Source organism: Seriola aureovittata, chromosome 19, assembly GCF_021018895.1.
Source record: "Seriola aureovittata isolate HTS-2021-v1 ecotype China chromosome 19, ASM2101889v1, whole genome shotgun sequence".
Lineage (NCBI taxonomy): Eukaryota > Metazoa > Chordata > Actinopteri > Carangiformes > Carangidae > Seriola > Seriola aureovittata.
The window spans coordinates 14,585,768-14,611,781 of record NC_079382.1 but is presented as its reverse complement, the minus strand read 5'-3'; the positions used below and the strand labels follow the sequence as shown (position 1 = coordinate 14,611,781).

The 26,014-nt window shown below is 45.4% G+C and overlaps 1 protein-coding gene and 1 long non-coding RNA gene across 3 annotated transcripts in view; one reads left to right on the top strand and one right to left on the bottom strand.

Moving 5' to 3' along the window:
• The first annotated feature begins 1,720 nt into the window (after positions 1-1,720).
• Positions 1,721-8,018, top strand: mycn (MYCN proto-oncogene, bHLH transcription factor). 2 transcript variants are annotated; one of them, XM_056405460.1, is made up of 3 exons: positions 1,721-2,419; positions 2,858-3,497; positions 5,920-8,018. In XM_056405460.1, exons 1-3 carry the CDS (start codon positions 2,330-2,332, stop codon positions 6,687-6,689), a joined length of 1,500 nt encoding a protein of 499 aa, XP_056261435.1. In that variant the 5' UTR covers positions 1,721-2,329; the 3' UTR covers positions 6,690-8,018. The 2 variants fall into 2 exon arrangements, with proteins under 2 accessions (XP_056261435.1, XP_056261434.1); XM_056405459.1 differs by having other exon boundaries at positions 1,731-2,419; positions 5,917-8,018.
• Positions 3,505-26,014, bottom strand: part of LOC130187664 (uncharacterized) — an 88,517-nt gene continuing 66,007 nt past the window's right edge. Inside the window, exon 3 of the long non-coding RNA XR_008830491.1 lies at positions 3,505-5,422. This is a non-coding gene — a long non-coding RNA (uncharacterized LOC130187664). The remainder of the gene's footprint in view (positions 5,423-26,014) is intronic.

Below are 26,014 nucleotides of genomic sequence, written 5' to 3'. Positions count from 1 at the left end.
TGCATATCAACAATAACCAGATACAATGATCACACACCAACATCTGGGCAATTTCAGCGCAAATCAGTGAGTGAACGTGAATCGCATCCATCAGTGTCTTTCTCTCTCTATGCCAAGACACTATCCAACAGCATAAAGACAACCCCCCCCCCCCCCCCCCCCCCCCCCACACACACACACACACACACACACACACAATCCATCTGCTTATTTTCTCCAGTGTTAACTCTAGAAAACAAGAAGCAGTACACAGTTTCCTGTCCTCACCCAATCTGCACTGGACAAAAAAAAACAACAACTTTCCCTTCTGTTCTCACTCCCACTCTCTGCCCTGTTTCACAGCAGAGGAAGCTGCTGCTGCTGCTGCTGCTGCTGCTGGAGGGTCAGAGCTGAACAGTACATTTAAAAAAAAAAAAAAAAAAGCAAAAGAGCGGACGGACAAGAGCCTGTGGGGAGTTTCTGACTCCCAAACCATCTCCGCAGTTCCTGGGAGCTGGCTTGAAAGTCCCAGGAAACTCCCTGTTATTCCTACTCTGTGGACAAAAACAGCTGCACATTCTCACTTTTCGCTGGTCATAGTTGTTTGAACTCAACCCCCACCAAGACTTCAAAAAAAAAATCCCAATATTTCTACACTAAAAGAATGTTTGAGGTATTAAGTAGTTTTGTTACTCAGTCTTGTGTTCCTGAATTTACTCACTTTATAAACGAAATCGTCATAGGTGAATGGATTTTGTCAAGTGTTGAAATAAGCCAACAAAGAAATGAAATGAGTCTATTATCATTTTTCCTGCAGGTGCACCTTAAATATAATAATAGCTGCTTTTATCATCTGCCATTGTTTGGCTGGAAATAACTGGACACTGTCATCTTCCCTGCTCACAGCTGGCGTTCAACTGGAATCCATTTTGTAAACGTTTTCCCTGAATAAGTCAATATCAGGGGGAGGAGGACAGTGTGTGTGTGTGTGTGTGTGTGTGGGTGTGTGCGCGCGCCTGTGCGCATAATTACAGATGCGCCATTCCTCCTAAGCTGTCATTAGAAAAGGGAATGGGAATGACTCCAGGCTACAACCACCGCTTGCGGTTACGTAACACGCTCCTCTCATGATCCTGTCTTATTCCGGAGACAGCTGAAAACTGCTCGGTCCTCCGCTGCCTATTGTCTGAGGAAATGCTGCTCCTTATAGCCGAAGAGGAGTTTGTTATTTTTTTTTCCAAGTGGCATTTTTTTCTCTCTCTCTCTCCCCCCCCCCCCCCCCCCTTTCATTTCGGATGGGGAAGAAAAATAAAATCCCACTGTTTTTTTTTTGTTTGTTTTGTTTTTGTCTTTGTCTGTCTGGGTCGCTCGCTCGCTCGCTCAGTGGTTGTTGTTGGTGCGCTTGTGTCTGCTGCTGTTCCTCGTGTGTCCGTGTGAGGGCGCAGTGAACCTGCCATCCTGGGATGCTGCTTCTACTGGCCCTCAGACAAAAGAGAAAATGATATTCAGAGCTCTACAGGGGAGCGGGAGCAGGGCAGGAGGGTTTCATGTGTATAGGAGCATATCTCCACACTCACATAAGAAAGTGCATTGATCAGTGATGATCAATTCACAAATTCCATTTATACATGTATACAACTGTATTATGATATTTTTTTTATTATTTTAACAAAAAAACATTATGACTTCATAATATTTGAACTCATTAAGCGTCAGAGACTGTGATTTCAAGCATCATCATTTTTGTTTATTAATATCTTGATAAGCAAATGTATATTTGAGTGTCATGTTTGTCTGTAGATCTGTTGATGGTTTAGAAACACTAGCCAGCAGCAGCATCCAGCCTGCTGCAGTGCCCTTGAGCAACCTGAGCAAGACATCAAATCACTAACAGCTCCTGGGCTCCTTCGACTGGTTCATAGCTGATCCCGGGTTTGACATCCCAGTGGAGAGATGGAAGGAGGGGGAGAGAAAAGACAGTTGGCCTGAGGCTATCAATAATACATATTCCTCCTTTCCTACTTTCTTTTCCTTTCGTTGTTTCCCTCTTTCTCCCTTTCCTTCACGTTTTTTTTTTTTTTTTTTTTTAACCACCATTTTTTTCTTCTTCTTCTTCTCCTTGCTTTCGTTCTTTCTTGGAGTGTTTAGGCTATTTTCTCGATTCACCTTGAAAGAGAGCTCGCAGCCAGCCTGTCTCCCGCGCCGCATCAAACCCCATAGCCCGTCTGTACCACTCCTCCCTCCCTTGGTCTGTAGGGAGGAGTCTGTTTTCCTCCCTCAGAGCTGAGTGTATAACACTCTGCAGCCAGCCACAATGTGTGTCAGAGGACTGTCTGTGCTCCCAAAGTAGATGACTGCTCCAAATCTGGTGTCTGTATTACTGACTGCAAGAGACGAGAAAAATTGGTTCGCACATCATATCATCCCAAGTCAGGACGAGGTGAGCATCTTCTCATTCCTGCGGTTAAATATGGAAACGTGTTATTACTTTCCTTACATTTTTCCACGCAAAACGTTGTCTCCAGCAGATTTGATTGTTGTTATTCCATTTATTATTTTTCTGTGAACATGCTTTTTTTCTGCGTCCTAATCACATTTCCTGGCGTGTTTGGCGTGTGGTGAGCCGATGCGTCCTTTTAGCAGAGTTTGTGCGTCACGGTCACATTTACGCACATTCTCCTGTGAGATTTGTGCGGTTTTTTAAACCCCACAAGAGGAGTGAGTGTGGAATTTAGTGGAGCAGACTGTGTGTCTGTGTGTGGGCTTTGACTCACGCTCTTTCTGCAGCGCAGTTTTCAGGTGTGATAGAGAAGAGAGGGGAATGGGGAAGAGACGCTCTTCCACATTGGAGACTAAAGTATCTTTTGTTCCTTTACAGGTTTTTCGATTGTGGGATAGAATGCCGATCATAAGTAAAAACTCCGATTTGGAGTTTGACTCCTTACAACCGTGTTTCTATCCGGATGAGGACTTCTACTTCTGTGGTCCCGACTCTGCGCCACCGGGGGAGGACATCTGGAAGAAATTCGAGTTGTTGCCCACTCCTCCCCTCTCCCCGAGCCGAGCTGCGCTACCGGGGGAGCCAGCGACTGCCTCCCCGGAAACAGACCCTCTGAGCTTCGGCTTAGGGGACCCTCTGGACTGGGCTTCCGAGCTGCTGCTCCTGCCAGAGGATGATATCTGGGGGGCGTCCGACGATGGGGACCTGTTCGGCTCCGCTTTGGATACTAACCCCAACAGCATCATTATCCAGGACTGTATGTGGAGTGGCTTCTCCGCCAGGGAAAAGCTGGAGCGGGTGGTCACGGAGAAACTCGGCAAGGCTATTTCCACGGCCACGGCGGGCGGCAGGAACGTGTGTGTCAAGACGCCGGAGGCGGTGAGCCGCAGCTCGGTTTCAGAGTGTGTGGACCCCACGGTAGTGTTCCCCTTCCCGGTCAACAAGAAGAACGGCAGCAGAGACTCATCCGGGAACGTTAACACATCCACAAACCACGGGAGCGCTTCCAGTGACTCCGGTAAGAATCTGAATCTGAAGCTGAAGCGCTAAAAGCCTTTGTTTCTGTTTTTATTTAAAGAAAATCTGATGAAAAGAAAACCTCCGACACTGAAAAATCACACTATCATTATTATTATCATTGTTGTTATAAGCCCAGTCGCCTACCTAATTGGTGTGACTGGAGCTTGTTCATATGACTGGCCCAGAATCGGATTACCTCGTTACATTCCACACACACACAGACACACAGATACACACACACACACACCCACCCACCCACCCACACACACACACACACACACACACACACACACACACACACACACACACACACACACACACACACACACACACAGTGTATAGTAGTGACACAGTGAACGAGGTTTATGTAATCAGAAGGCTCTTCATCCGGCAGATGGCAGTAAAATGGGGAATTGTGTGCCTTACTGAACTCAGTTGACATCTGAGCCAAACAAAAAGATACCACACACACACACATACACACACTAACTGCACTAGTACCAGGTTGTAGGAGGAGGGGGGATGAAAAGGTGTTCAATAACGCGACGAGCTGATAAAGTGTCTGGTTCACGGCGCCGTGAAAGCTTTCATTACGCATGGATTAATGGACAATTTGCGCACAGTGGGTGAGAAACTGGCACTTACTTTAGACAGTCTGTACAAACTGCAGTGTGAGTTCAGCTCGGCACTAAAAATTAGCCCCCGGAAAGAGAACAGGAGTTGCACTATAATGGCACAAAGAAGGATAGCAGATTGGCAGAGTCCTGTTTCCCATCCTCCTAAGAGAAATGAAATAGGAAGTTGTTGTGTTTAGATTCGGAAATGAGCGCTGTGTGTATTTAATCGCTCTAAGACTTCATCTCTGCCTTTTATGACTGCCCACGAGTTCCCTAAACAAACACTCACGAGTCCTTATCAGCGTGTTTTCGCTGTGAAACAGTAGTACAAAGGCCCCCAGCTTGGCACAGAGGGCAGACTCAGCCGGCCTTGCCAAACACCTCCTCCACGGCGAAGAAAAGAGGACGGAGGAGGGCCCTGGCTGCTTCTTTTCGGGGGGTGACAGCTTTGAACAAGCGCTCCATCTCGACAGCTGTCTCCCTGGCGCCGCTCCAGCTCCGAGGCTTAAAAAAAAAAAAAAAAAAGAAAAAAAAAAAAAAGGGCGGTGATCCGATCGCCCGCCGCCCCACCACCCTGCGCACAGTACCGCTCCAATGCGCTTCCGCCGCTCGCAGCGTTAAGACGCGTCCTCCTGTGTTATCCACGCGTTCTTTACTTTGTCATCAAAGCGACACAGACTTTAAAGGCTACAATGTGGGTTTATCCGTCATGCATGGGAACAAGGGACACCCACCGCTTCAAAAATCAGGTGTACAGATACAAGGCAGTGGCAGGGAGATAGAAATAAGACTAATATCTTCAATTATTAATGTCAATATTTGTATTTATTATTTATTCACACACACAAAGATTGTGCTTTCTTCCTATTTGGACTCCTCCCAACCCCCAATAAATGAGCTGCTCCTTTCAGATAGGAGAAACACCAAACAAGCTAAATCCCAGCCTCACATGTGGTAAAAGCCAGCCACGCCCCCTCATCCACCCAGCTGTGCCAGGCTTTGTTTTGATGGCAGCACCAGCCTCTCTGTGTGTGTGTGTGTGTGTGTACAGTGTGTGTTGAGACAGCATCCTGGTGCTGCAGTGTCTGAAGTGGGTTACTGTAAGCTGTAAAATGCCACACTCTTCAGATGCTCCTGAGCTGATAATGAGAGCCATTATCACAAAAGGCATTTTAACTGGGCCTCACACACTCCCTCCTGCCTCATGACGGGCCACTTCCTCTCATCTTCAAAAGGCAGCTAGTCGGTGTTAAGGCTCAGCCTGCTCAGCTCGATTCCAGCACAGGTATTAAGATGAGGAGCTCAGCTAGAAGAAGAAAAAAAGAAAAAAAAAAAAAAAGATTTTTAACTTCATCAGAGGTCAAAGTTAAGGTAAAGTTCCTAATGCTTCTGCTGCTATCGCACACCGTCAGCGTGACTGGAGCTGCGCTGATAGACTGAAGGCATCAGACTAAAAACCGTCTCGTCTCACCAGAGGAGATTAGGAGAAGTTTTGAGGGAGGGAGCGAGAGAATGAAAGGCAGAAATCCAGCCTGTCTGCTCAGCACTGAAACTGAACGTGTCAACGCCTGCAGAGTAGATTAGTTGAGGAGTGACTGACACTAAGCATTAAGAGGTTTCTGCTTATGCAAACGGTGTTGAGCAACGCGCTCATTCCCACACACACTCTCTCTTGATCTCACTCACATATATACACCCTCGCGAACATACCTGTCACCTGCCGGTACACATTGGGGACATAGCGGGAATGCTTGTGTGTCAGAGCGATTAAGTCACTCACATTCTGTTTTCTTTTCCCAGAAGAGGAAGACGACGATGAAGCAGAGGACGATGACGACGACGACGACGAGGAGGACGAGGATGAGGATGAGGAGGAAGAAGAGGAGGAGATTGATGTGGTTACGGTAGAGAAGAGGCGCTCCACAATCAACAAGGCGTCACCCATGGCGACAGGCACCGTCACCATCTCCGTGCACCCCAAGAGTCAAGACGGAAGAGGAGTGGTCTCGGGGTCCGGCGTGGTGAGCCGGTTCGTCAGCCGAGCCCCTCAAGAGCTGATCCTGAAGAGGAGCTCGGTCCACCAGCAGCAGCACAACTACGCAGCCCCCTCGCCGTACGCTTCAGACGATGATCCCGCGCCACCTCCAAAGAAGCAGAAAACATCAGACGGCCCACGACATCCCACCAGAACCATCTCCTCATCCTCCTCATCTTCCTCCACATCCTGCAGCTCAGTCACCAGCACATCAGGGGCGCGCAGCAAGCGCAGCGCCAGCGGAGACAGCAGCCCACGTGGCAGCTCCGACTCAGAGGACAGCGAGCGCCGGCGTAACCACAACATCCTGGAGCGACAGCGCCGCAACGACCTGCGCTCCAGCTTCCTGACGCTGCGCGACCACGTGCCGGAGCTGGCGCACAACGAGAAGGCGGCGAAGGTGCTGATCCTGAAGAAGGCCACCGAGTATGTGAGCTCGCTGGAAACTGAGGAGATGAGGCTCCAGCAGGAGAAGGACAGGCTCCAGGCTCGCAGGCAGCAGCTGATGCGCAGGCTGGAGCAGGCAAGGACTCGCTAACAGACAACCGCTACAACACAGAAACACTCACATATACCCTGGATGACCCCCTCCTGTCTCAACTCAGTCTGTCTGAATTAGATACACACACACACACACACACACACACATAGGCCTTTACACTTCAGCACAGACACATAGGCCTGAATATCTGTTGTACATGTGCACACACAAACACAATATCTCAGAGGACGTTCATCTTCGGATGCCGACACATACCTGGAGGAGGCGGGGTGGGTTGGGAGGGGGGGGGTTGCTGGAGGGATGCTCGGACTTTCACTGCCGCCACTTTTTTTGCACATTTGTTGACGTTAAGAATGTTTAGGGTTTACTTTTTCAATCCAGTCACATCGAGGAAAGATAAAAAAGAGAAAAAGATTGAGGAAGGAGAGAGGACACACTTTTTTTTGGTCTTCCCTTCCTCTGGTTTTTATATCATTTCTATTTGTATCTTGTTTTTTGTTTTTTTTTGTTTTTTTGTACTCACTGTGACACCAGCCTGGAATCAGGTGATTCCCACAGGGACAGGTGTTAGAGGGCACTTTGCTTGGAGAGTTCACGTACAAGAAGCAGTGCACATTTACTTTGCCTTCACCACTGCAAAACTGAAGAGACTATGACGACTGAGGCCTTATGGGTCACATAAATCAATGCCACTACAGGTTCTCTTACTCTCACTCCTCTCACACTGGTGCTCAAACCAAGTCAGTGGATGTGTAACTGTGCACCTTGCTAGCCGACACTTTTGTATATAACAATAGTGTACAGACAAAATACACTCAGATCTGCCTTGTTTTGTAATACATTTTTGTCCTTGGTTTTTTTTTTATACATGTCAGGAAGCTGCCAATAACTAGACTGGAAGTTTATATACCTTTAAAAGTACTGTAAGGCCTCGATTTTTGAGCGTCATGAAACTTTGTAAAATAACAATATATTGTTTTTTTCTTCTTTTCCTTTGTATTATATCATATTACTAATTCTACACACCTTTATGCTTTTAGTGTGAACCTGATACATACTAAATTTGATACTTATATTTTCGTATGAAAATGAGTTCTCGGTAGATATCACTTTATCTCGTCATTTGTTTTTTTTCTTCTATCTCAAATAATTCTTTTGTACAGCAAATGTGTTCTATCCTCATGTACCTGGCCTTTTTCTTTCTTCCTCTTTTGTCTATATTTGTAACTATCGGGTGCATAGAACTGGGTAAACGGATATAAGATGTTTGTTTTTTTCATTTTTAAAATGTACATTTAGTGCTGCAACTCATAGCACTTTGAAATACCTCATTTTGAAAAATAAATAGACATCATAAAATCCTCACCTTTGTCTTTGTGGATCTTTTGTTGTCACTGAAAAACTGCATCAACATTACCTTTAACCCTTTCCTCTCTGCCTCTCTCCCCGGTTATTTTCCTCTACATTTCCATATTTGTTTTGCTGCTTTCAAAGACTCATCCTGACAAAGAAATAAAGAGAGTGTCTTCTGAATCCTCTCTGTCTCAGCACCCTGCGGCTACCTCCCCCTCTATAGCCTCTCACACCCACCCACCCACCCACACACACACTCACACACACACACACCTACACACACACACATTTCAAGTGCACCGGAGCACACACATCCCCACACACACACACACACACACGCCTCTCTCTATTTCCCTCTCTCACCAACACAGTTCTTCCTACTACATTGTTCAGGCTGTTGCCATGGAAACTGGAGCAGCTGCTGAGTGGCAGACACCGAGAGTGAGTCTTTTATTTGTCTGTTAGTAGTCTGTGTATTTCTGCCTGCATGTGAGTGAGTGTGTGTGTGTGTGTGTGTGTGTGTGTGTGTGTGTGTGTGTGTGTGTGTGTGTATGTGTGTGTGTGTGTGTGTGTGTGTGCGTATGAATGCAAATGTCTGTATGTGTGTCTACCTTTTGTCCCGGTCTGTGTGTGGCCCAGGCGCCTGATATCTCCGGCGTTGTGCGCTGGCTGCCACGATGCCAGGACAAGGCTGGATACTGTTTACCAACATCAGCCACATGGCTCTGGCCTCCTCCTCCTCCCCTCACCTCACCTCCTCCCCTCTCTCTCTCTCTCTCTCTCTCTCTCTCTCTCTCCTCCGTTTCCCTCTGCGACTCCAGTGCCGGGCCTTAGCCCAAATATGTGCCACTCAGGAGTCTGGCCAGCCGTTCTCTGGAGATGGCTGAAAGAGAAATCTGTTGCCACGGTCTGAGTAGCCATTCAGCACGACGGCGTGTTCACAGAGGGAAAGAGAAAGAGACTTGCCGAGAAGGGAATTAACAGGACATAAAAATACACATTGTTTATGACTTTGATTAATCCTTTTTTTTTTGTTCTAACTAAGAAAGCAATGGCTGCACGGCACCATATGAGAGCGTGGCCCTTTCTTCTCCTTAGCAGATGCTTTACAGCACCACAAGATGAATCAAACACTCCAATCTTTTCCTATTTCAGTGCCTCGCTCTTCACATTGAACTGCTCAAGACTCCCTTCATCCACAAGAGCTGGACCCAAATGATCCAGCGGTATGTGCACTGTGTAAGAGACAGGGCTATATGAAGACTGATGACTTTGTTTTGGAGTTGAGACAGCCCAAGACTGAGTCGCTCGGTGGGGGAGTGGGACTGGTAGATTACATAACAGGGGTCTGGTGGGTCTGGTGTTTTTGTGCACACTTACTGTGCATGTGTGTGTGTGTGTCTGTCGCGTCTTTGTGTGTGTGTGTGCGTGCACTTGTGTGTGCGCGTGTCCTCTCATGGGACTTCCCCTTACCATCTGCCTAATGGCTTATCCTGCTTGGTTATAGGATGAAAACAAGTTCAGGGACAAAAACATCCCCCAGAAAAAAAAAAAAAAAAAAAAAAAGAGGGGGGGGGCAACATATGACGGCCAACAGAGGCAGTTTGCTTCAGATGGTAAGATTGTGTGTGACATTTAATAAGAAACCCAACACACTAAGCCTATGTGCAGTATTGTTCAAACACACTGTAACAGTGCCCAGTGCCACATTTCCCGCCCACTCTCCCCATGTTAAACAAACAGAAAATCGTACACTTCTCAGCTTTGCACACACACGCTGCCTTACATGCCTCCTCTTCAGACCGCCAACACACACACACACACACACTCGCATACAGTGAAGCCATGTACTTTCTGAAATAAGGCTAATTGTTTTAGAGAGGAGCTGACGTTCAGGGAGTAGCCATCTCCTCCGTTAAACAGACATAAGGCCGTGGCTTTTCCCTGATTAATACCCATTATCCTTCTGCCCACTGAGTGCCTGGCTGGAGCTGCCCAGAGACACACACACACACACACACACACACACACACACACACACACACACACACACACACACACACACACACACACACACACACACACACACACACACACACACACACACACACGACACAACTGTAATGGGCTTACACCCCACTGACCGATGTATATTAAAGCGACGCAGGAGATAATGTGACATGTTTGTGTTTTTCCTGTTTGTTTGTGCGTCTGTCATCTGTTCTGAGATCTTTATTACCGCCGACATTAATTGACAACACTTGCCACAACATTTCCATTGTCCTGTTGGACACCGGATCTGTATTCAACATGTTAACCTTCCCATATGGAGGAAACAATGGCTGCTGTGTATGTGTGTGTCCCGACACAAGTGTGTGTGTGTGTGCCTGCAATGTGCCCAACCTCTGCACAAAGGCATGCCCATCACCCATGCGCCACAGTGGGCTCTGTTTGCCAAGAGCCCCGCTAACCGTGTGTGTGTGTGTGTGTGTGTGTGTGTGTGTGTGTGTCTCAGTGAGTGAGTGTGAGGGGGATGTCACCATCTGTTGTGGGGTCCAGCGTAGTCGCAGGTGCTCAGAAATGGTGTGTGTTGGGGTTGTGGTAGGTAGAAAAGGAGAGCCCGATACAAGGAGGGTATCAAGGGGTATTGGGGCAGAAAACATGTGTGTGTGTGCGTGTGTGTGTAAGGCGGGGGGGGGGGGGGGGGACAGTTCCTAATATGCAGACCTGACAAAGAGCTGTGGAGCTACAGTAATTGCAGAGCACATAGCGGACAGGGAGGCAGTAGAGGGAGGAAGGGAGGGAGGGAAAGGGAGAGAAAAGGAGGCCTTAGTGTTTGATCAAAGTTTACCAAAGTCTGAGGAGATTTGCATACAGATGGTACTGTAGCACGGCCCCCGGAATACCTTTCCCTCTCTTTATTTTTCTTTCTTCGTCTCTCTTTCCCCCTCTCTCTCTCTCTCTCTCTCTCTCCCCCTCTCTCTCACACACACACACACACACACACACACACACCACACACACACACACACACACACTCGCGCACAAATGTAATAGGGTTTCATTGAAGAATCTATGAATAGCCTTTCAAGAGCGCGTTCTGAGGAAGAAACGGCCTTGGCCGCACAACACAGCACCTAGAGAAAGAATGAAAAAGTAGTAAATGAAAAGGGAGAAAGAGAGGGAGCGATAAAAAAATAAATAAAAAAAAGTGAGAGAAAGGCAATGATTAAGAGAGGGAACGGAATGAGAGAGAATGCTAACAATGGGGGAAGCCTCTGTGAAGCACTAATTATTGAAACAAATTCACCCCGTCACTGGATTCACATGCCTCCGCTGATATAATATATATGTGCTGACATCCATTCCACTTCCTTCATTCATCCTCTCCTCTGGCACGTCCTCACTCACTCCATATTGATTGTGAATGCCCATGGCTGTGTGGGCATTGATCACCAAAGTGCTGGTCTCTTACGTAAGTTACATATTTCTTTGAAGCCATTGTTTTGGAGGCAAGCTTCTGGCAATTAGCCCTCTGTGCCAAAGTGTCCTCGCAATGTGTCTGTCAGCGGCCGAGCTCCTACACAACATGACATCTTAACAGTTAACGCCGCAAGCCCGAACTCGCTGTCAGCTGCTGCGGGTATAACAGTATATTAGGGCTGTTAGTATCTAGGCTTTAATGTTTGAATAACAACAGCCACCTTAACCACCGTGTTACACACCTTAGGTTTAGAGACACTTAGCTGTCAGTGGGTAATTTATACAGCACTTTTCAAAAACATTACTTACAAAGTGCTTTGTAGAAAGCAGAGGAGACAGATGAGGCGTAAAAACTAATTGCGAAAACCGCAAAATATACAGTTACCGCCTGAAAGAATAGCACAAGAAAACGAGTCAATTTTAAAGGGTGAGGTCACTTTAACTCATGGAAGTCTATGAATTTTGGCTTGTGGCTCTCAAAATGGTGACAAATTACACTTAAAAACATAATCTACAAAACTTGTTGGAGGCCGAACCCTCAGAGATGGAGAGTTCAGCCAAGTTTATACTCTAGGGATTTATTGGTCAACTTCAGCATCCTATCTCTCCATACTGCAGCACTTCCTTCAGAGTGACTACACTGTAAAAAAAAACAAAAAAAACAAAAAAACAAAAACGTAGACCAATTCCACAGTCCTTCTCTGTGCAAACCGAACCGAGGTTTGGTGTCCAGCGGCAGCCAAGGTGCACCATCCCGGGACCAGGTAAGAGCTCAGAGACACTTGCTTTAGCAGGTTGTCACTTTTACTTTGACTCTGGATGGCAAAATTGCTTGTAACCCGGCCTGAACTTGTGGTGTTGCAGCCTCACGTTACTTACAGCCTGTTGTAAACTGGACGATTTATATAGGTACCACCATCAGCATTTCATCACTGCTACACAACAGCCCCGATTCATTATGGGTGGGCTACAAGATAAAGCATATACTGTGGTCAGTATAAACACAGCGGTCTATTGTAAATATTGGGATTCACACTTTGAGCAGAGCTCATTAATGTAGTTTGTCATTTGTAGCAGAAACACAACTCAAAATACTTACTTCATTAAAGTGATTACTCATTTTTTGAAGCAACTGTGTGTGTGTGTGTGTGTGTGTGTGTGTATGTGTGTGTGTGTGTGTCTGTGGGTTTTGCGCCAGTTTGCGTGTACGGGAGTGCACTCCCTCTACCTCCCTCTGTGTATGTGTGTTTATGCCTATGCACTCGCGTATGCGTGTACTTATTCCATTGTGTGTGTGTGTGTGTTTATTTGGAGTAATTACCGGGGCGCTTCTGTGTTTGTACATTTGTACCAAGATTGATTCATGACTACTCCTCCAGAGGAAACAGATAACAAATGGTTTTCTGGTCCAATAAACACCGTCTGTACTGCCTTGTAAACCAAATTAGACTAAACTAAACCATCCTCTGCGTGCACTCTCAGCACTCAGCTGAATGGATGGCCGGCTGGGAAACCGTCCTGCGCTCAAGTAAAACTCAATGAGAGACATATTGATTGAGGGCGAATTGCGGCGTAGCCGTGTCACCTCAGGCCTACGCAGACCTTCCAGACTCCCCGGTGGTTTACGCTTACAAATCAATGCGTTTGTGTTTGAATGGGGCCACGTTCAACTGCTACATTTTTCAACTCTCCACACCACAAGGGTTACTTCTGTTTTTATCAGCCAATAGCTCACCAAAAGTTTGCCAGGAAGATTAGGAAGGGAGAAAAAGAAAAGGAGGGAATGCGTATTTGAGAGTAGATCTGAAAGTCCCTGACAATTTCCATGCTCCCTTGTGATGTAACGGTTGATTAAATGGTCGTTTCGGGGTCCACTGGGGGCTGAATCAGTGCTGTGTTTGATCGGCGGCGAGCTTGGACGATTCTGACCCTTGACCTTTCTGCCTGTAAGGAAGAGTGACAGTGATTGGTGGGAAAAAAAAGTGGGCTAAAGTAGATTCCGAGATAAACCCATTCAAACTAAGCTTTCTTTGATATTCTATATCCAAAGAGTATGAATGTTAGTCATTCAGAAAATACATTTTTTGTGGTTTTTGTCAGTTGTTCCGTTAAAGATGGTATAGATAAGAGCGTGGAGCTTTCCTTCGCATATTCTCAAAACAAAACAAAAATAGACTGGGTTTTTTACGAGTGAATAATATCTTGGGCGACTCCAGCAGTCCAGTCAGTCCATTCATTCATCCACTGACCCTCTCAGGGACTGCTGAAGCCTCGTGATGACTGTGTACACTGCAAATCCCTCTTTGCATGCCCCTGGGGTGGGGGGTTTGCACAAGGCCTGGGTTGGGGGGCGAGGGCAGGATGTACTGAGGTATCGGAGGCGGTTGAGGCACGTTTTGCATGTTCAGCAAGTGGACTCTGCCTCCACGCCCCAACTAAGAAACGGGCACTCACGCCGACTTTAAACATGCATCTGTTTTCATTCTTAGGCAGGATTTTGGGAAACAGCTCTCTGTTTTTTTGCTGGGAGTGGGTGAGTCACATAAGATGCTGCTGTAGGAAAAACACCTATGATAGCATGACAGTTACTATGAATATTAATGAACTGACCTAAAATCACTCCCCCATTCATATTTCATCCTTCTTCTCTTCCACTCTTCATGCCACAAAGTCAGAGGGAAATTTATCTTTGTTTTTTCCTTCTTTACCAAACAGGATGGTTTCATATGAGCTGTCTATGAATGAACCCTTTCTTCTCTCTCTCTACTGCCTCAAATTTGAACTGTAAATGAAACTAATGACACAATTCTTGGCTGCAGATAACACATATTGTTCCATAGATTAATAACATTTAATGCATTTGATCATTTACTTATCATTGATTGAAAATGTAACTTTGGAACATTAAAATACAATCTCTTCATTTCAACTGTGTGTTACTGCTGCCGCAAGCCATTCAAGATGGCTCACTGTAGTGCTATCAGCTAAGGTTTTACTCCACCTTAAATCCTACCTACTAATGCCCCTTAGCTGATAAGATCTAAATCTCAAGGCTTTTTGCTCAGTAAATTTAAAATAACAGCTTAATTGAATACATAACACTATCAATTTGAAATCTTAAAGCTTGCAGAGCATTGATCAAATAATAGGCAATTCTGAGATTAAGGAGCCTAGGGAGCGTTCATAGAGAGGTTATCGACACTTCGGGGGCGACCTCACTCCTCGACAGTTATCTGTCGGTTTGATGGCGAGCTGTAGTGTGCGACGGGGCAGAGGACGGGGGCCGGGCTGGGCGGCAGAATCCTCAGCAGGCGCCTCGCTGACACATGTGGGACAGAGCTCAGTGGAAATCGGGTTAATGAATCGTAGAGAGAGGGAAACGGCAGGGTTACTCGTCTTTTCAATATCCCCCCGTCATTATCAGTTGGACCCGCACTCATCTGCACACCACTGGGAGAGGGAGAGACAGGAAGGGTCAGTAGGTGGCATATCTGGACCTGTGAAAAGGATTTTGAACAATAGATCGTAGATGGGTGTAAGACAAAGCAGCTACTTCGGAAGTGTCATGGTCAATTTTTAAGGGAAATAAAAGATGCTTCTGTCTCTTTTTGTGAGTGTTCATGTATGTGATTTGCTGCGCGTATAACAATTAACTACCAGTATTTGCTTATTGCATTTTTTTTTTTTTTTATCTCTCCATATGCAGCCTCTCTACTCGTATTTTTTTTTGCGTTCCTTTGTGCAAGCGTATTGTCTGGTGGGTCTTTGGTCCATGACCAGTCCATTACAGGCTTGTCTGCCGGGCTGTCACTTCTCTCTGATGGATCAGTGAGCTCCAGACAGAACCACCAGTCTCAGTTTTAATAACACCAGTCTGTTTCTGCTCTCAGACCCAACACAGATGCAAATCACTGCCTCTTATTAGATTGGTTTAAACCAGCTTGCTCCACATATACCCCCCCACCCCTCCTCCCTGCAGTCGTTACTGTTCTTTAATGGTGTGTGCTGACAAGTTGACCCCGACAAAATGAAGTTTTTAATTAACGATGAAAATTTGGACAATCAGGACGACTGACTAGCTCAAATCCAGTCTCTTCACGCACATAATTCGCCTACCTAAGAGGATGAAATACATTAGCATATTTAATTGGTGGCTTATGCCCATCTCCTCTGTTTGACAGCTGTTGAGTCAGACAACGGCATTGTGCGAATATGAGTCAGTGCACACTAATCAAATTAGGGAAACCTTGGCTGGGGATTGAGTTAGCATTTTGGACATCCGTCAGCAAGCTCGCAGGATTACACACAAGGTTAATTATGGCAGAATTAGATTCAGACGGACGACGGCTTTATCGCTCGTGAGGACAAGGTAATAGCGTTCACAAGCCACAAACTGATGTGAAGGAAAAGCCCTAAAGAAAAGCCCGGACCATGATGCTGTGGTAACTCAGGCGTGGCATTGATTACTTTAATTGGTGGACTGGGAGTGGAGAACATCATTGGATTTGATTTAACCGCCGCCCCGCCTCCTCCTGCACAGAGACACTTCAGATACAATCCACCAGAGCATTGGTCATCCTCAGACATCTGAACTATCTAGGGCATTCAAATTCCATCTGGGTATTTACACCAAAAAAATGTTTTATTTTAAGTCCCCTCCTCCCAGGCACTGCCAGTGTCCTCCAATGTGACCTTGTAAGACATTGATTCAAAAACGGATGAGGACTTAAGGCAGAGATTTTTCAAGTGTGTCAAAGTCCAGTCTCACCAGAAAGTGGCACAACAAAATTCATCTCCTTATAGTCTCGAAATAGGGCTCATTGAGTTTCATGGTAAACTAACCGGTGAGACAACACATTAGCAGCAGGCCTGGGAACATGCTAGTGCTCGCCGGTCACAAACTGTGAGGATGGTTAAACAAGAATGGATATTGCATCAGAGCTAATAAGCTACGATAATTTCCTCCTCCAATTTGAACTCGCAGATTTGGGAGGATTTACTTTGTCCCCACGAGCAAATCCACAGGTCACGAGAAGTGAAACTGATTTATTTTGCTGTGAAATTTCAAAGCCTGGCTATACAGCTAAACCTGCCCTCCACTGAAGGACATATGCTGCACCGTCACAGGTAGAGCTGTCAGAGGAAGCTAAAATGGCTTGGCAGTTGGAACAGCTGCGCCGATAAGACCTCGCCCACTCCAAATCCAACTGGAAAACAGGAAGATTTACTACAGGAAATGTACTGAGCACATATTTCCTCTTTTGTTCCACTCATTCTGTTGTCTAAAACATTGTGAGTGATTAATTTGCGTCATCAGGATATTCCTGGCACGCCATCACATTCTGCCTCTCTTTGTCCTTCCTCTATCTCGCTTCTGTGCGTACACACAGACACACACACACACAGTTAAATAAGACACACACACACACACACACACACCAATACGCTGACACATTCGAGTGAGTGAGCGCCGGGCATGCCATTGATGCTCTGCTCTGGCTTCATCCATCACTGATAATGGCTGAGGACAGCTGTGTGTTCAGTCCCCCCTCTCTCCATCATACCACAAGCTTGAGGCGAACGGATGGAGGGGAGGAGGGGTGTATTTATTCTACCTTGCCTCATAATCACACCCCCATCCATGCCGTAATACTGTCCTGCAACCCCCCCCCCCCCCACCCCACCCCACCCCCCACCACCACCACCACCACAACAGTCCCAACACCCCCCACTCTGGAGAACAGTCACCTGGGGCCAGGCCCAGATGGCCGTGGCCTGCAGCGGCCTGTGCATTGCTGCTATCTGGCTCTAGATCTGCACCAGAGCTGGAATCAGTGATGCAAAGCTGGGGTACACACACACACACACACACACAAAGACAAATGCCTTTATGCACTGTTATGCATGCATTTGTATGCATACTCTCACTTTTGCAGTGTCTCTTTCACACACACACGTGTACACACACACACACACACACCAAATAGGGATGCACTGTTTAGACTGGAGTTAATGAAGAGATAACAGCTGATGTGATTAGTTTCCACATGAATGGAGTCTGTCTGGCTGATCATCCTGATTTTACACACTGCGTTTGGTGTATATGTGTGGAAGTGGGGTTTTATAGACTGACTGTCCTTGAACTAGCATATTTAACTAGGTCAGACTACTAAAAGCAAATTGAAATGTAGTGGTGGTGTGGAAAACAAGCTACGATAGTCTTTAGTTTACCCACTAAACCCCATGGTGTAGTTTGCACAAGGGGGGGCTACTGTGAGCTGTGACCAGTTGGTATTTAAAGTGCCCATTCACCCAAATTTACACACTATCAACAGTTTCCAAGGGGCCAGCTTATTTGGTAAAAAAAAAAAAAAAAAAAAAAAAAGCTGTAAAGTTTTAATGACAATTTTTCATAGTGAGATTTATGTATCAGTCTGAATAATGGGGACACTGCAACTGCAGATGTTGTATTTTTAAATGCCGTGAGAACCAGATGTGAAACTTCGTTTACTCCTATTGTATTGAGGCCATGATCAGGTATTGTCCCGATTCACATTAAAGGTCCCATATTTTACAGTTTTCGGAGTGTTGATAGCCATAAGAAGATATATTTGTGGTTTTAAGCACCAAAAAACATCTCAATGTAGTTTTACATCTCCTTTCTCAGTCTTCTCTCTGGGAGCTCTAGTAACAACAGGTCAGTGAGCCAATCAGAAGAGAGGAGGCTCTGAGCCTCTCTTCTTTTCAGGTAAACACTAAGAGAAATCAAATCCTGCAAGGTTGGATGGTGGGTTCAGGTGGGCTGTGCTTGGGGCATTGCCGAGGGTGGTGACTGCTTTGTTGTGACATCACAAAGTTATGTAAGTCCTGACGGCTCGTTTTAAGGCTCAGTTTCTGAATACAGGCTGTGTACATTTCTCTGTGGACTGAGCACTTTGATACTTTAACAGTACTAATATAGCACATAGACCTGCTTTATGATCAAAAAGACATGGAAATTTCTTTGTCAGTTTCATTATAAAATTCTTTCCAGGATCAGTTTCATTCATCAAATCACAACTGGCTGCTGACTCAGATTTTAGTGCCACTCGAATCCCTAACCTGACATAAAAATTAGCAGATTAGGAACCTGTACTGGAAGATACTCTGATGCCTGTTAAGGCAAATCAGTACTGGGAGAGAAAGGATCAGTGTATCCACTCTTTAAACAAATCAAAACTACATTAAAACTATTTGAATGTCTAGATGAATGAATGTTTTTGAGTAATTTTGGGTGAACCAACCCTTTAAAGTGTACAGCGGAATGCAACGTGCCTCTGCTTACTTTCTGTCAACCTTCTGCTGCCGGTTGGTGATGAAATCATAGCGTAGCGTCTGTTTTTGTCATGCCGTGAACAACAATGCTCTTTATTTACATGACTCATTTTCTCATATTCTTGACTAATCTGTAATCTAAACAGCACAGTGAGGTCAGTTCCAGTAAATCTCCACAGATGGCAAGCTAATGTTATTCAATTAGCAGGTGACGGGGAAGGGTGGAACCCAATCCCCAACAAAACACCAGTCCAGCACACTCCCTTCTATAAAAGACACCTGTCAGAAACAAGAGCCTCCTTTACACTGGCTGTTAAAGAAAAGCACTCTCCTTGTCTCATCATCATTTAAGACTTAGGCACTTCAAAGCTGGCCAGGTACAATAGCAGCGGGCAGGCCGCCTTCAAAAGAACAGCACAAGTTATGGTGAGGTGGCAGGAGAGAAGAATGGCCCTGTAAATCATAATAGAGAGGAAAATATAAAAGACGAGGCGGAGAGACGCAGTTCACCTGTTCTCTGTAACACAATCACTTAACGATCCTCAGGGCGCATTGTAAGGGAGAGTGCTCCTGTAGCTCGCGCCCTCGCTTTGTGCCCTGCTGGAGCACAGAGATCATCTTCCCCCTCTCCACAGACCCCGTGACCTTCTCTCTGTTCCACTTACACACACACACCCATCGAAATTACCCTTACTCCTCACAGATTAAGATCAATGTCATTCATCGCGTTTAGAGTATCCGCCTTTGATTTGGACCAGAGAAAGGATAGGGAGGGCACATGGGGCACCTGGGAGCTGTGTGAGGATGGGAGAAAAAAAAAAAATGTCCTCCATTAGATGTGGATGAAAGTGGCTTCTTTACTTTCCCCTTGAGCTTGTGTGCGCTTTATGTGAAGGGTAGTTGATCTTTGAAGTCACTGCAGGTTAACACAAAGATACACAATTTGCATATGCACATGTTTTTTTTTTTATCTCGCGCAAGCGTTTCATCAAAAGACATCCCTCCAGCATCTCTCTGGTCGCATCACCACAATAAGACTGGGTTCTTACTCACACACACACTGAGCAGGCATTTACAGGTGCAGGTGAGAAGGGGAAATAGATCCAGACTGAAGGCTTACTTGAAGCCAAGTGTATGTATTAACAGAGCTAGATGTGGCACAGTGAGTCAGCCTCTATGCAAATTCATATTTGGACTTTTTTTGGGGGCTATAATTGACTATAAACATTGTAGAGGCAGACAGGAAATATGGTGAGAGCGTGGTGGGGGGGGTGACACAGTTGGTTCACATTTTAGCCCCTAACCACTGTGACGCTGCATTGTATAAAACTTTTTTAAAACTGTAAACAGGATAAATTGTGTTTGTAAAACTTATTCAAAGCTGGAAAAGATTTTTTTATTTTTTAAGTCAATGGGATTTGTTCTCAGTGAGCAAACTTTGCGGGAATGAGAGGGGGCCAACTTGGGAGTCCTGTATCTAGATCTCAGACTGGGAAAAAATCCTGAACAAGAGTTCCACCTTCAAGGCAGGATTTTACACTGGAACACTGGAATGTTATCACAGCTGTAGTGCTCTCTTCCTCTGTCTTGATGCAAGCCAAATTAGCACACTGCTGCACCACACAGGCTCCAGGGTATTCTACCTGGACTGTGTGCTTGCATATATTTAATTAGGCAATGCTGGATGATGGACTATGCTGCAGCACAAGTTGAGCCAGGATCAACTTTTTGCCCAATGACCTTCCTTTTTTTTTGTGTCCCCCGCTGTGCTAACGCAATGGTCTCACTCAAACAAATATGCTGTTTGACGCAGTCTTACATCCACGCTGTCTGTTCTCTCTTATGATTGAGCCCAACCCCCATTACCTCTGCTTCTCTCAGCATTACCACAGGGATTCCTCTGTGTGTCGAATCCCTGACCTTTGACCTGGCCCATAGGTAAGCTTAGCTTTTGGACAACGCTGACCCTTTTCTATAGATAGCTTTTTTAAGTTCCAAACTCTCTCAAATCTCCACGCTCACTCCGCTCCCCTACCACCCCCAACATCCCCACCCTTGGAGTCACCAGGGTATGTGACGGTCTAAATGCCCCCTATTGTTGGCAGAATGGACCTTTTGTCCACACCCCCTGCATGTGCTGACTAAGGGACATCCAGTGAGCCCACTTTTGAGTCCACCCAGGGGTATGAGAGGGGTAGATACAGAGGGTCGGCTAAGCCTTGCAATGACTCCCCCTCCCAGAGTGTTTGAGGAATTTCCTGATTCAATAACTTTTTAAATAGCTGGCCCCCATTGCCTTTATATACCTCCAATGGCAGCGACTCTCATCCTCACACCTAGCAGACAGACTAAAGTGGCCAGACCACCTTTACACTCAAACAGACAAATGTGTGCATTACCGATCCATCAGTAAGTGAGAATTAATGAATTAATCATGTTGCCATACAAGCTTTAATACTCTGCCTGGTGTAAGCACCTCTGTTCTGTCACTTCTTATTGCTAAATTCATCCACCATGGACAGCGTTCTCAGTTTGGGATGAGGAAGCAGCACAGCAGCTTGGAAATGGCTGTTAATACGTATGAACGTTATATGTTTATGGGCCACGATTAAACAACTATTTCATACTCACTCAGTTGTCTGACAACGGAAAAATATACGATAACAACTACATATCATGAATTTGGCTGTGATAAAACACAGTGTAAGTGACCACAGATCGTCACGCATTTGAAATGTCGACGTAGCCGACGGTACAGCACAACTATTGTCAATAACCTGTACTTACTGTATTGTTGACAGCGTTAGATTACATTTATGTTGTCCAGGCGATTAACTGTGGATGAGGAGATCTCCACATGAATGACCTAGAAACTCTAAGGTGGATGCAAATCGTTATACCAACACCTACACCTACAAATTGTCACACGTCAGACGTGTGTAGAATTACCCGAATAAATTCCTCAACTGTTCCAGTAGTGGCAGCAGCTTCTGATGTAAAAATTAGGCTAACACAATATGACTATTCACATGACTGCTAAACTCCTCTGCTGGCAGAAACAAGCACTGTACAGCAGCAGTAATGACACACACACACACACACACACACACACACACACACACACACACACACACACACACACACACACACACACACACACACACACACACACACACACACACACACACACACACACACACACACACACACACACACACACAATTTTTCCTAGTATTGGACTTAAGCAGTTACTTTTTTTGGCACAAGCATGCAGTCACATTGCTGAATGCTTCTTCTTCGTATGCCATAAAATACAGTAAAGGGCTCCATATGTAAAAGTATCTTCACAGAACGTGGAAGAGGGTTGAAAAGAAAGACCATGAAGAGACGTACAGAAAAAAAGATAAATGAGAGTGGTAGCATCTGGGATTATTACTTTATTGCTGTAATGAGGACCTGCGCACACAGCAGTTTGTGGACCGATAATTAATCTCCCGAACATCCCTTTTAATAGACTTCCATTAACATGCTTTTAAAAATGGTGCTTTTAAACGATACCTAATTCACTGCATACATGAGAGCACACATTAGTGCTGAATAGTATTTACTGGCCATCCTTTAAACAACTCCCTTTAAAATCTAATCCGCTAATGTATCCAAATCACACGGCTGTCCTGGGCCATATATCTTTAATTGTATGTCGGTCCACTTTAACAAGAGTCAGACGCCTGCTAAAGACTCCTCTACATCAAAAAGCTGCCGCCCAGCACCTAATATCCTCTGTGCCGTCACAATGCTGCTGTTTCACCACCCATGTTCATAAAACGCAGTCCCTCCTCCACCCCCCCCCCCCCCCCCCCCCCCCCCCACCCCTTCCTTTCACTTTGATTGGGCTAATTGTGTTTCCTGCTGAAACGCAGTAAACTTAAGGGGAAACTAGGAAGTGCATATGCACGTACCCTGAAGCAGGCATACAAACTCAAATTCACACTGTAGGCGGCTTTTCTAACAAGAGGCCATTAGGGACAATAGGCAGCCTCGTTCACTTTCTGAGGGTCCAATTTACATGGCAGTGGCAGGTACTAAAGCCTCTTCAGCCCTTTAGAGTATGGACTCTTCTTCTGACACCTCTGCCTTGGTCATGTGTTGGAAATAGCCCATTATCTCTCAGTGGTTTAGTACACGAAGATCAATCTGACCATGTATCTTTCCAAACGCTGAAGTGTCCTTGAGCAGAAAAACAAAACCTGTTCTGTAACCGACTCTGACCTCTGACCTGCCATTAGAGGACGGCAACAACTGTCAGATAAAAGCAGTTTTTAAACATGGAAGAATAGACAGGGGTGCTCTATCGCATTTCAGTAACGGATGGTTGGACTTTTACACATGTGTAAAAAAGGGTTTTTGATTGGAGCAATACAACATCTGGCCCAGCCGGATCTGACAACTCATCGGTTTTCACCCGGAGAGCCATCATGAAACCGCACTGTGGTCGCTTTTGTTATCACAGCCTGTCACTCTTTCGCTCTTCATCCCTCTCTTTCTCTTTGTCAATCTGGGTGAGCTCCTGTTGACCCGAGGGCCTCTGCGGTGGGAGCGGGCCACGTTGGACCACTTCAGAGCCCATCCCGAAACCACACCAAGCTTCCTGTGCCATCAAGGGGTGTATTTCTCTTTCTCTACACTCTGTCTCTCTTTATCCGAAACCCGATCCCTCTCGGTGCTGGTGACCTGGTCCGCGTGTGTTGCGGCCTTGGCAGAGGCAGACAGTGTGTTAGTGAATGGGAGGGAAGTCATATGTTAGCAGTTTGAACCTACAGCCCCAATTAGAGGCAGCTGTTGCTGCGCTATCGCACCACAACGGAGGGGAGTGGTGGTGGTGGGGGCTGAATTTATGGTCTGCGTCTCCGTGGCGACCCCTGTTTGATGTGCAGATAATTAGGAAGTGAATGACTTCCTGTGGGTTGTTGCTGGAAGGGGCAGCTCCATACAATAATAAAAAACAGGGAGAAAGGGAGAACGAGGAGGAGAACAGCTGAGAGGTCGATGCATATTGAAGTGGCAGCAGGGTCAGGTGGCGTGCCAACAGAAGCTGGAGCTCGTCTGCTCCTTATGGGCAGTGCCACTGTGTACCCCCCCCCCCCCCCCCCTTCTCTGCAGGGTGCACCTTCTGACACATGACTTTGCATGCTGACACACTTGACCCCTGGTTTTGCACACGTCTGAATTCAGTCATATTCAAAGACGAAATCAGTCAACGCAGTCGCAGGAGTCAGCTCTTCTCTCCACATACCATCCTTTGACTCTCACAAGAACACGCCTGTGCAAGTTAGCAGCTCAGAATATATTTACAAACTTGGCAAGATGAGTTAACCGTCCAAATGCTAGAAGAAACAGAACAGATCAAAGAACAAAATGTATGTCCCTATAGATTAAGGAAAAATCCACTCACATTTGCCTGGACATGTCATTTCAAACATCTTGAATAATCTTCTGTCTGAATCATAGAAGTTTCTGTTGAGACTCCCTTTAAAGCTTCTCCCCAGAGCTTAGTCTCAGCTCAAATACTATTTGCTTGTTCCATAGCAACGCTTTGTTTTTCCACTTGCTTCATCACCACCTTGCATGTCATTTCAACTTTGACCTCTTCAGCCAGAAGTCATGACCCTCACTCATTGCCCCCCCCCCCCCCGAAGAGGATCAGAATCCAGGAATCTAATTGGGGGAAAAAAAAAGCCTCTTGAATAAAAATAAATAGTAATTGATTCCTGGGATTCCTCACAGTCAAGTTTTGAGTCAGTCAATAAAACTTTCTAACAGACTCGGCTGGTCACTGTATGAGCAACAATAGGGCCAGATTGTGATGCTTGGCCTCTTTTGTTTTCTCTCCAGCTTCTCCGGTGAATGAAACACAATAGGAAGGAATGCATTGGTTTCTGCTTGAGTGCTAAACCCAATCAGGATGATAACAATGTGCTTTAGAGGACTAAGAGAGTCTTTAAGTATCCTTGCATAGCATCAGCTTAGCCCGTTACCATCTAGACCCCCACCCCACCCTACCGGCCAGCTATTCATGTGCAATCGAAAGCCAACACTAAACAACAACAGGACACACACATGAACACAAAACCTCCGTCACATTTGTCACGCACTCATCCATTTATCCATGTGGTTAATCAGTTAGCTGATTACCAAACAATGAATAAATCAGGTGGTGGGTGTATTAACACACTGCCATAGGGGTGCTTACCACAACACTGGAAGTTGGCATTAAATAAGTGGTCAGATCATTAGGTATGTTAACTTATTATTTCATATTTAATAATCTAAATGAGGAAATGTTTCATATTTAGTTATTTATTTGACATTATGTGAGACATTGAACAGCTCGACAAATTTTGTCATATGAAAAGAATGTTGACATTCTTATAGCATCTCTCGCCAAAGCTCAGGTCTGATAATGAAACATTTTAAAACAATAGGCAGCCCCAGTTTTTGCTAGAATATTGACGAGTTTCACTGCTTTAAGATGACTCGGAGGGTAAAACAGATGTGGGCGATACCACAACATTTGGTTCCAATCTGATGCCAAGTAATACTAGGGCCAGAATCAACAATATCAATACCAATCTCGAGACATTTCATTACTAAAAACAGCTAGTGTAATGTAATGTAAGGGAGAGCAACATGATTAAGTCATGATTAATGAGGAGATTTGCGTCATTAATAGGCTTAATCACATGCATGTTAAAAAAACAAGACAGCTTTTAATGGTGAATAATGAATGTTCATCGTGTGAATTACCTGTATTCGTGCACACAAAAGCTGCAGAGAAGCAAACAGTGCACAGACTATGAAGATTGTTCGTACGCCCAGAACACACTAATTATTTTGGTATCAATCCTAGGAACACAAATATCAATTTTCCAAACAAGATTTTAAAATCGGAGGCACTGATGCTTGAGTGATGAGTATAATAAGGCATAAAAATATCAGCGCTACAGCACACACGGCAAATATAATTATTTCAGTGTTTAACTGCACTGAATTTGAATATCAATTAGTGACTTCACTGATTCTCTTTTAAATAAGACATCTAAGCATCCTTGGTATACATTATGATGTCATTAAGGACGAAGTAGGATCTGGGTAATGCAACAGATTTACACATACACATACACACACGCACACACATCACAGTCAAAACAACC

Bases quoted from the DNA above. Each gene is read 5' to 3' on its own strand.
- mycn (XM_056405459.1), top strand. From the start codon at position 2,330: ATGACTGCTCCAAATCTGGTGTCTGTATTACTGACTGCAAGAGACGAG. The intron at 2,420-2,857 runs GTGAGCATCTTC...GTTCCTTTACAG, and splicing joins TCATCCCAAGTCAGGACGAG to GTTTTTCGATTGTGGGATAG. The intron at 3,498-5,916 runs GTAAGAATCTGA...TTCTTTTCCCAG, and splicing joins GAGCGCTTCCAGTGACTCCG to AAGAGGAAGACGACGATGAA.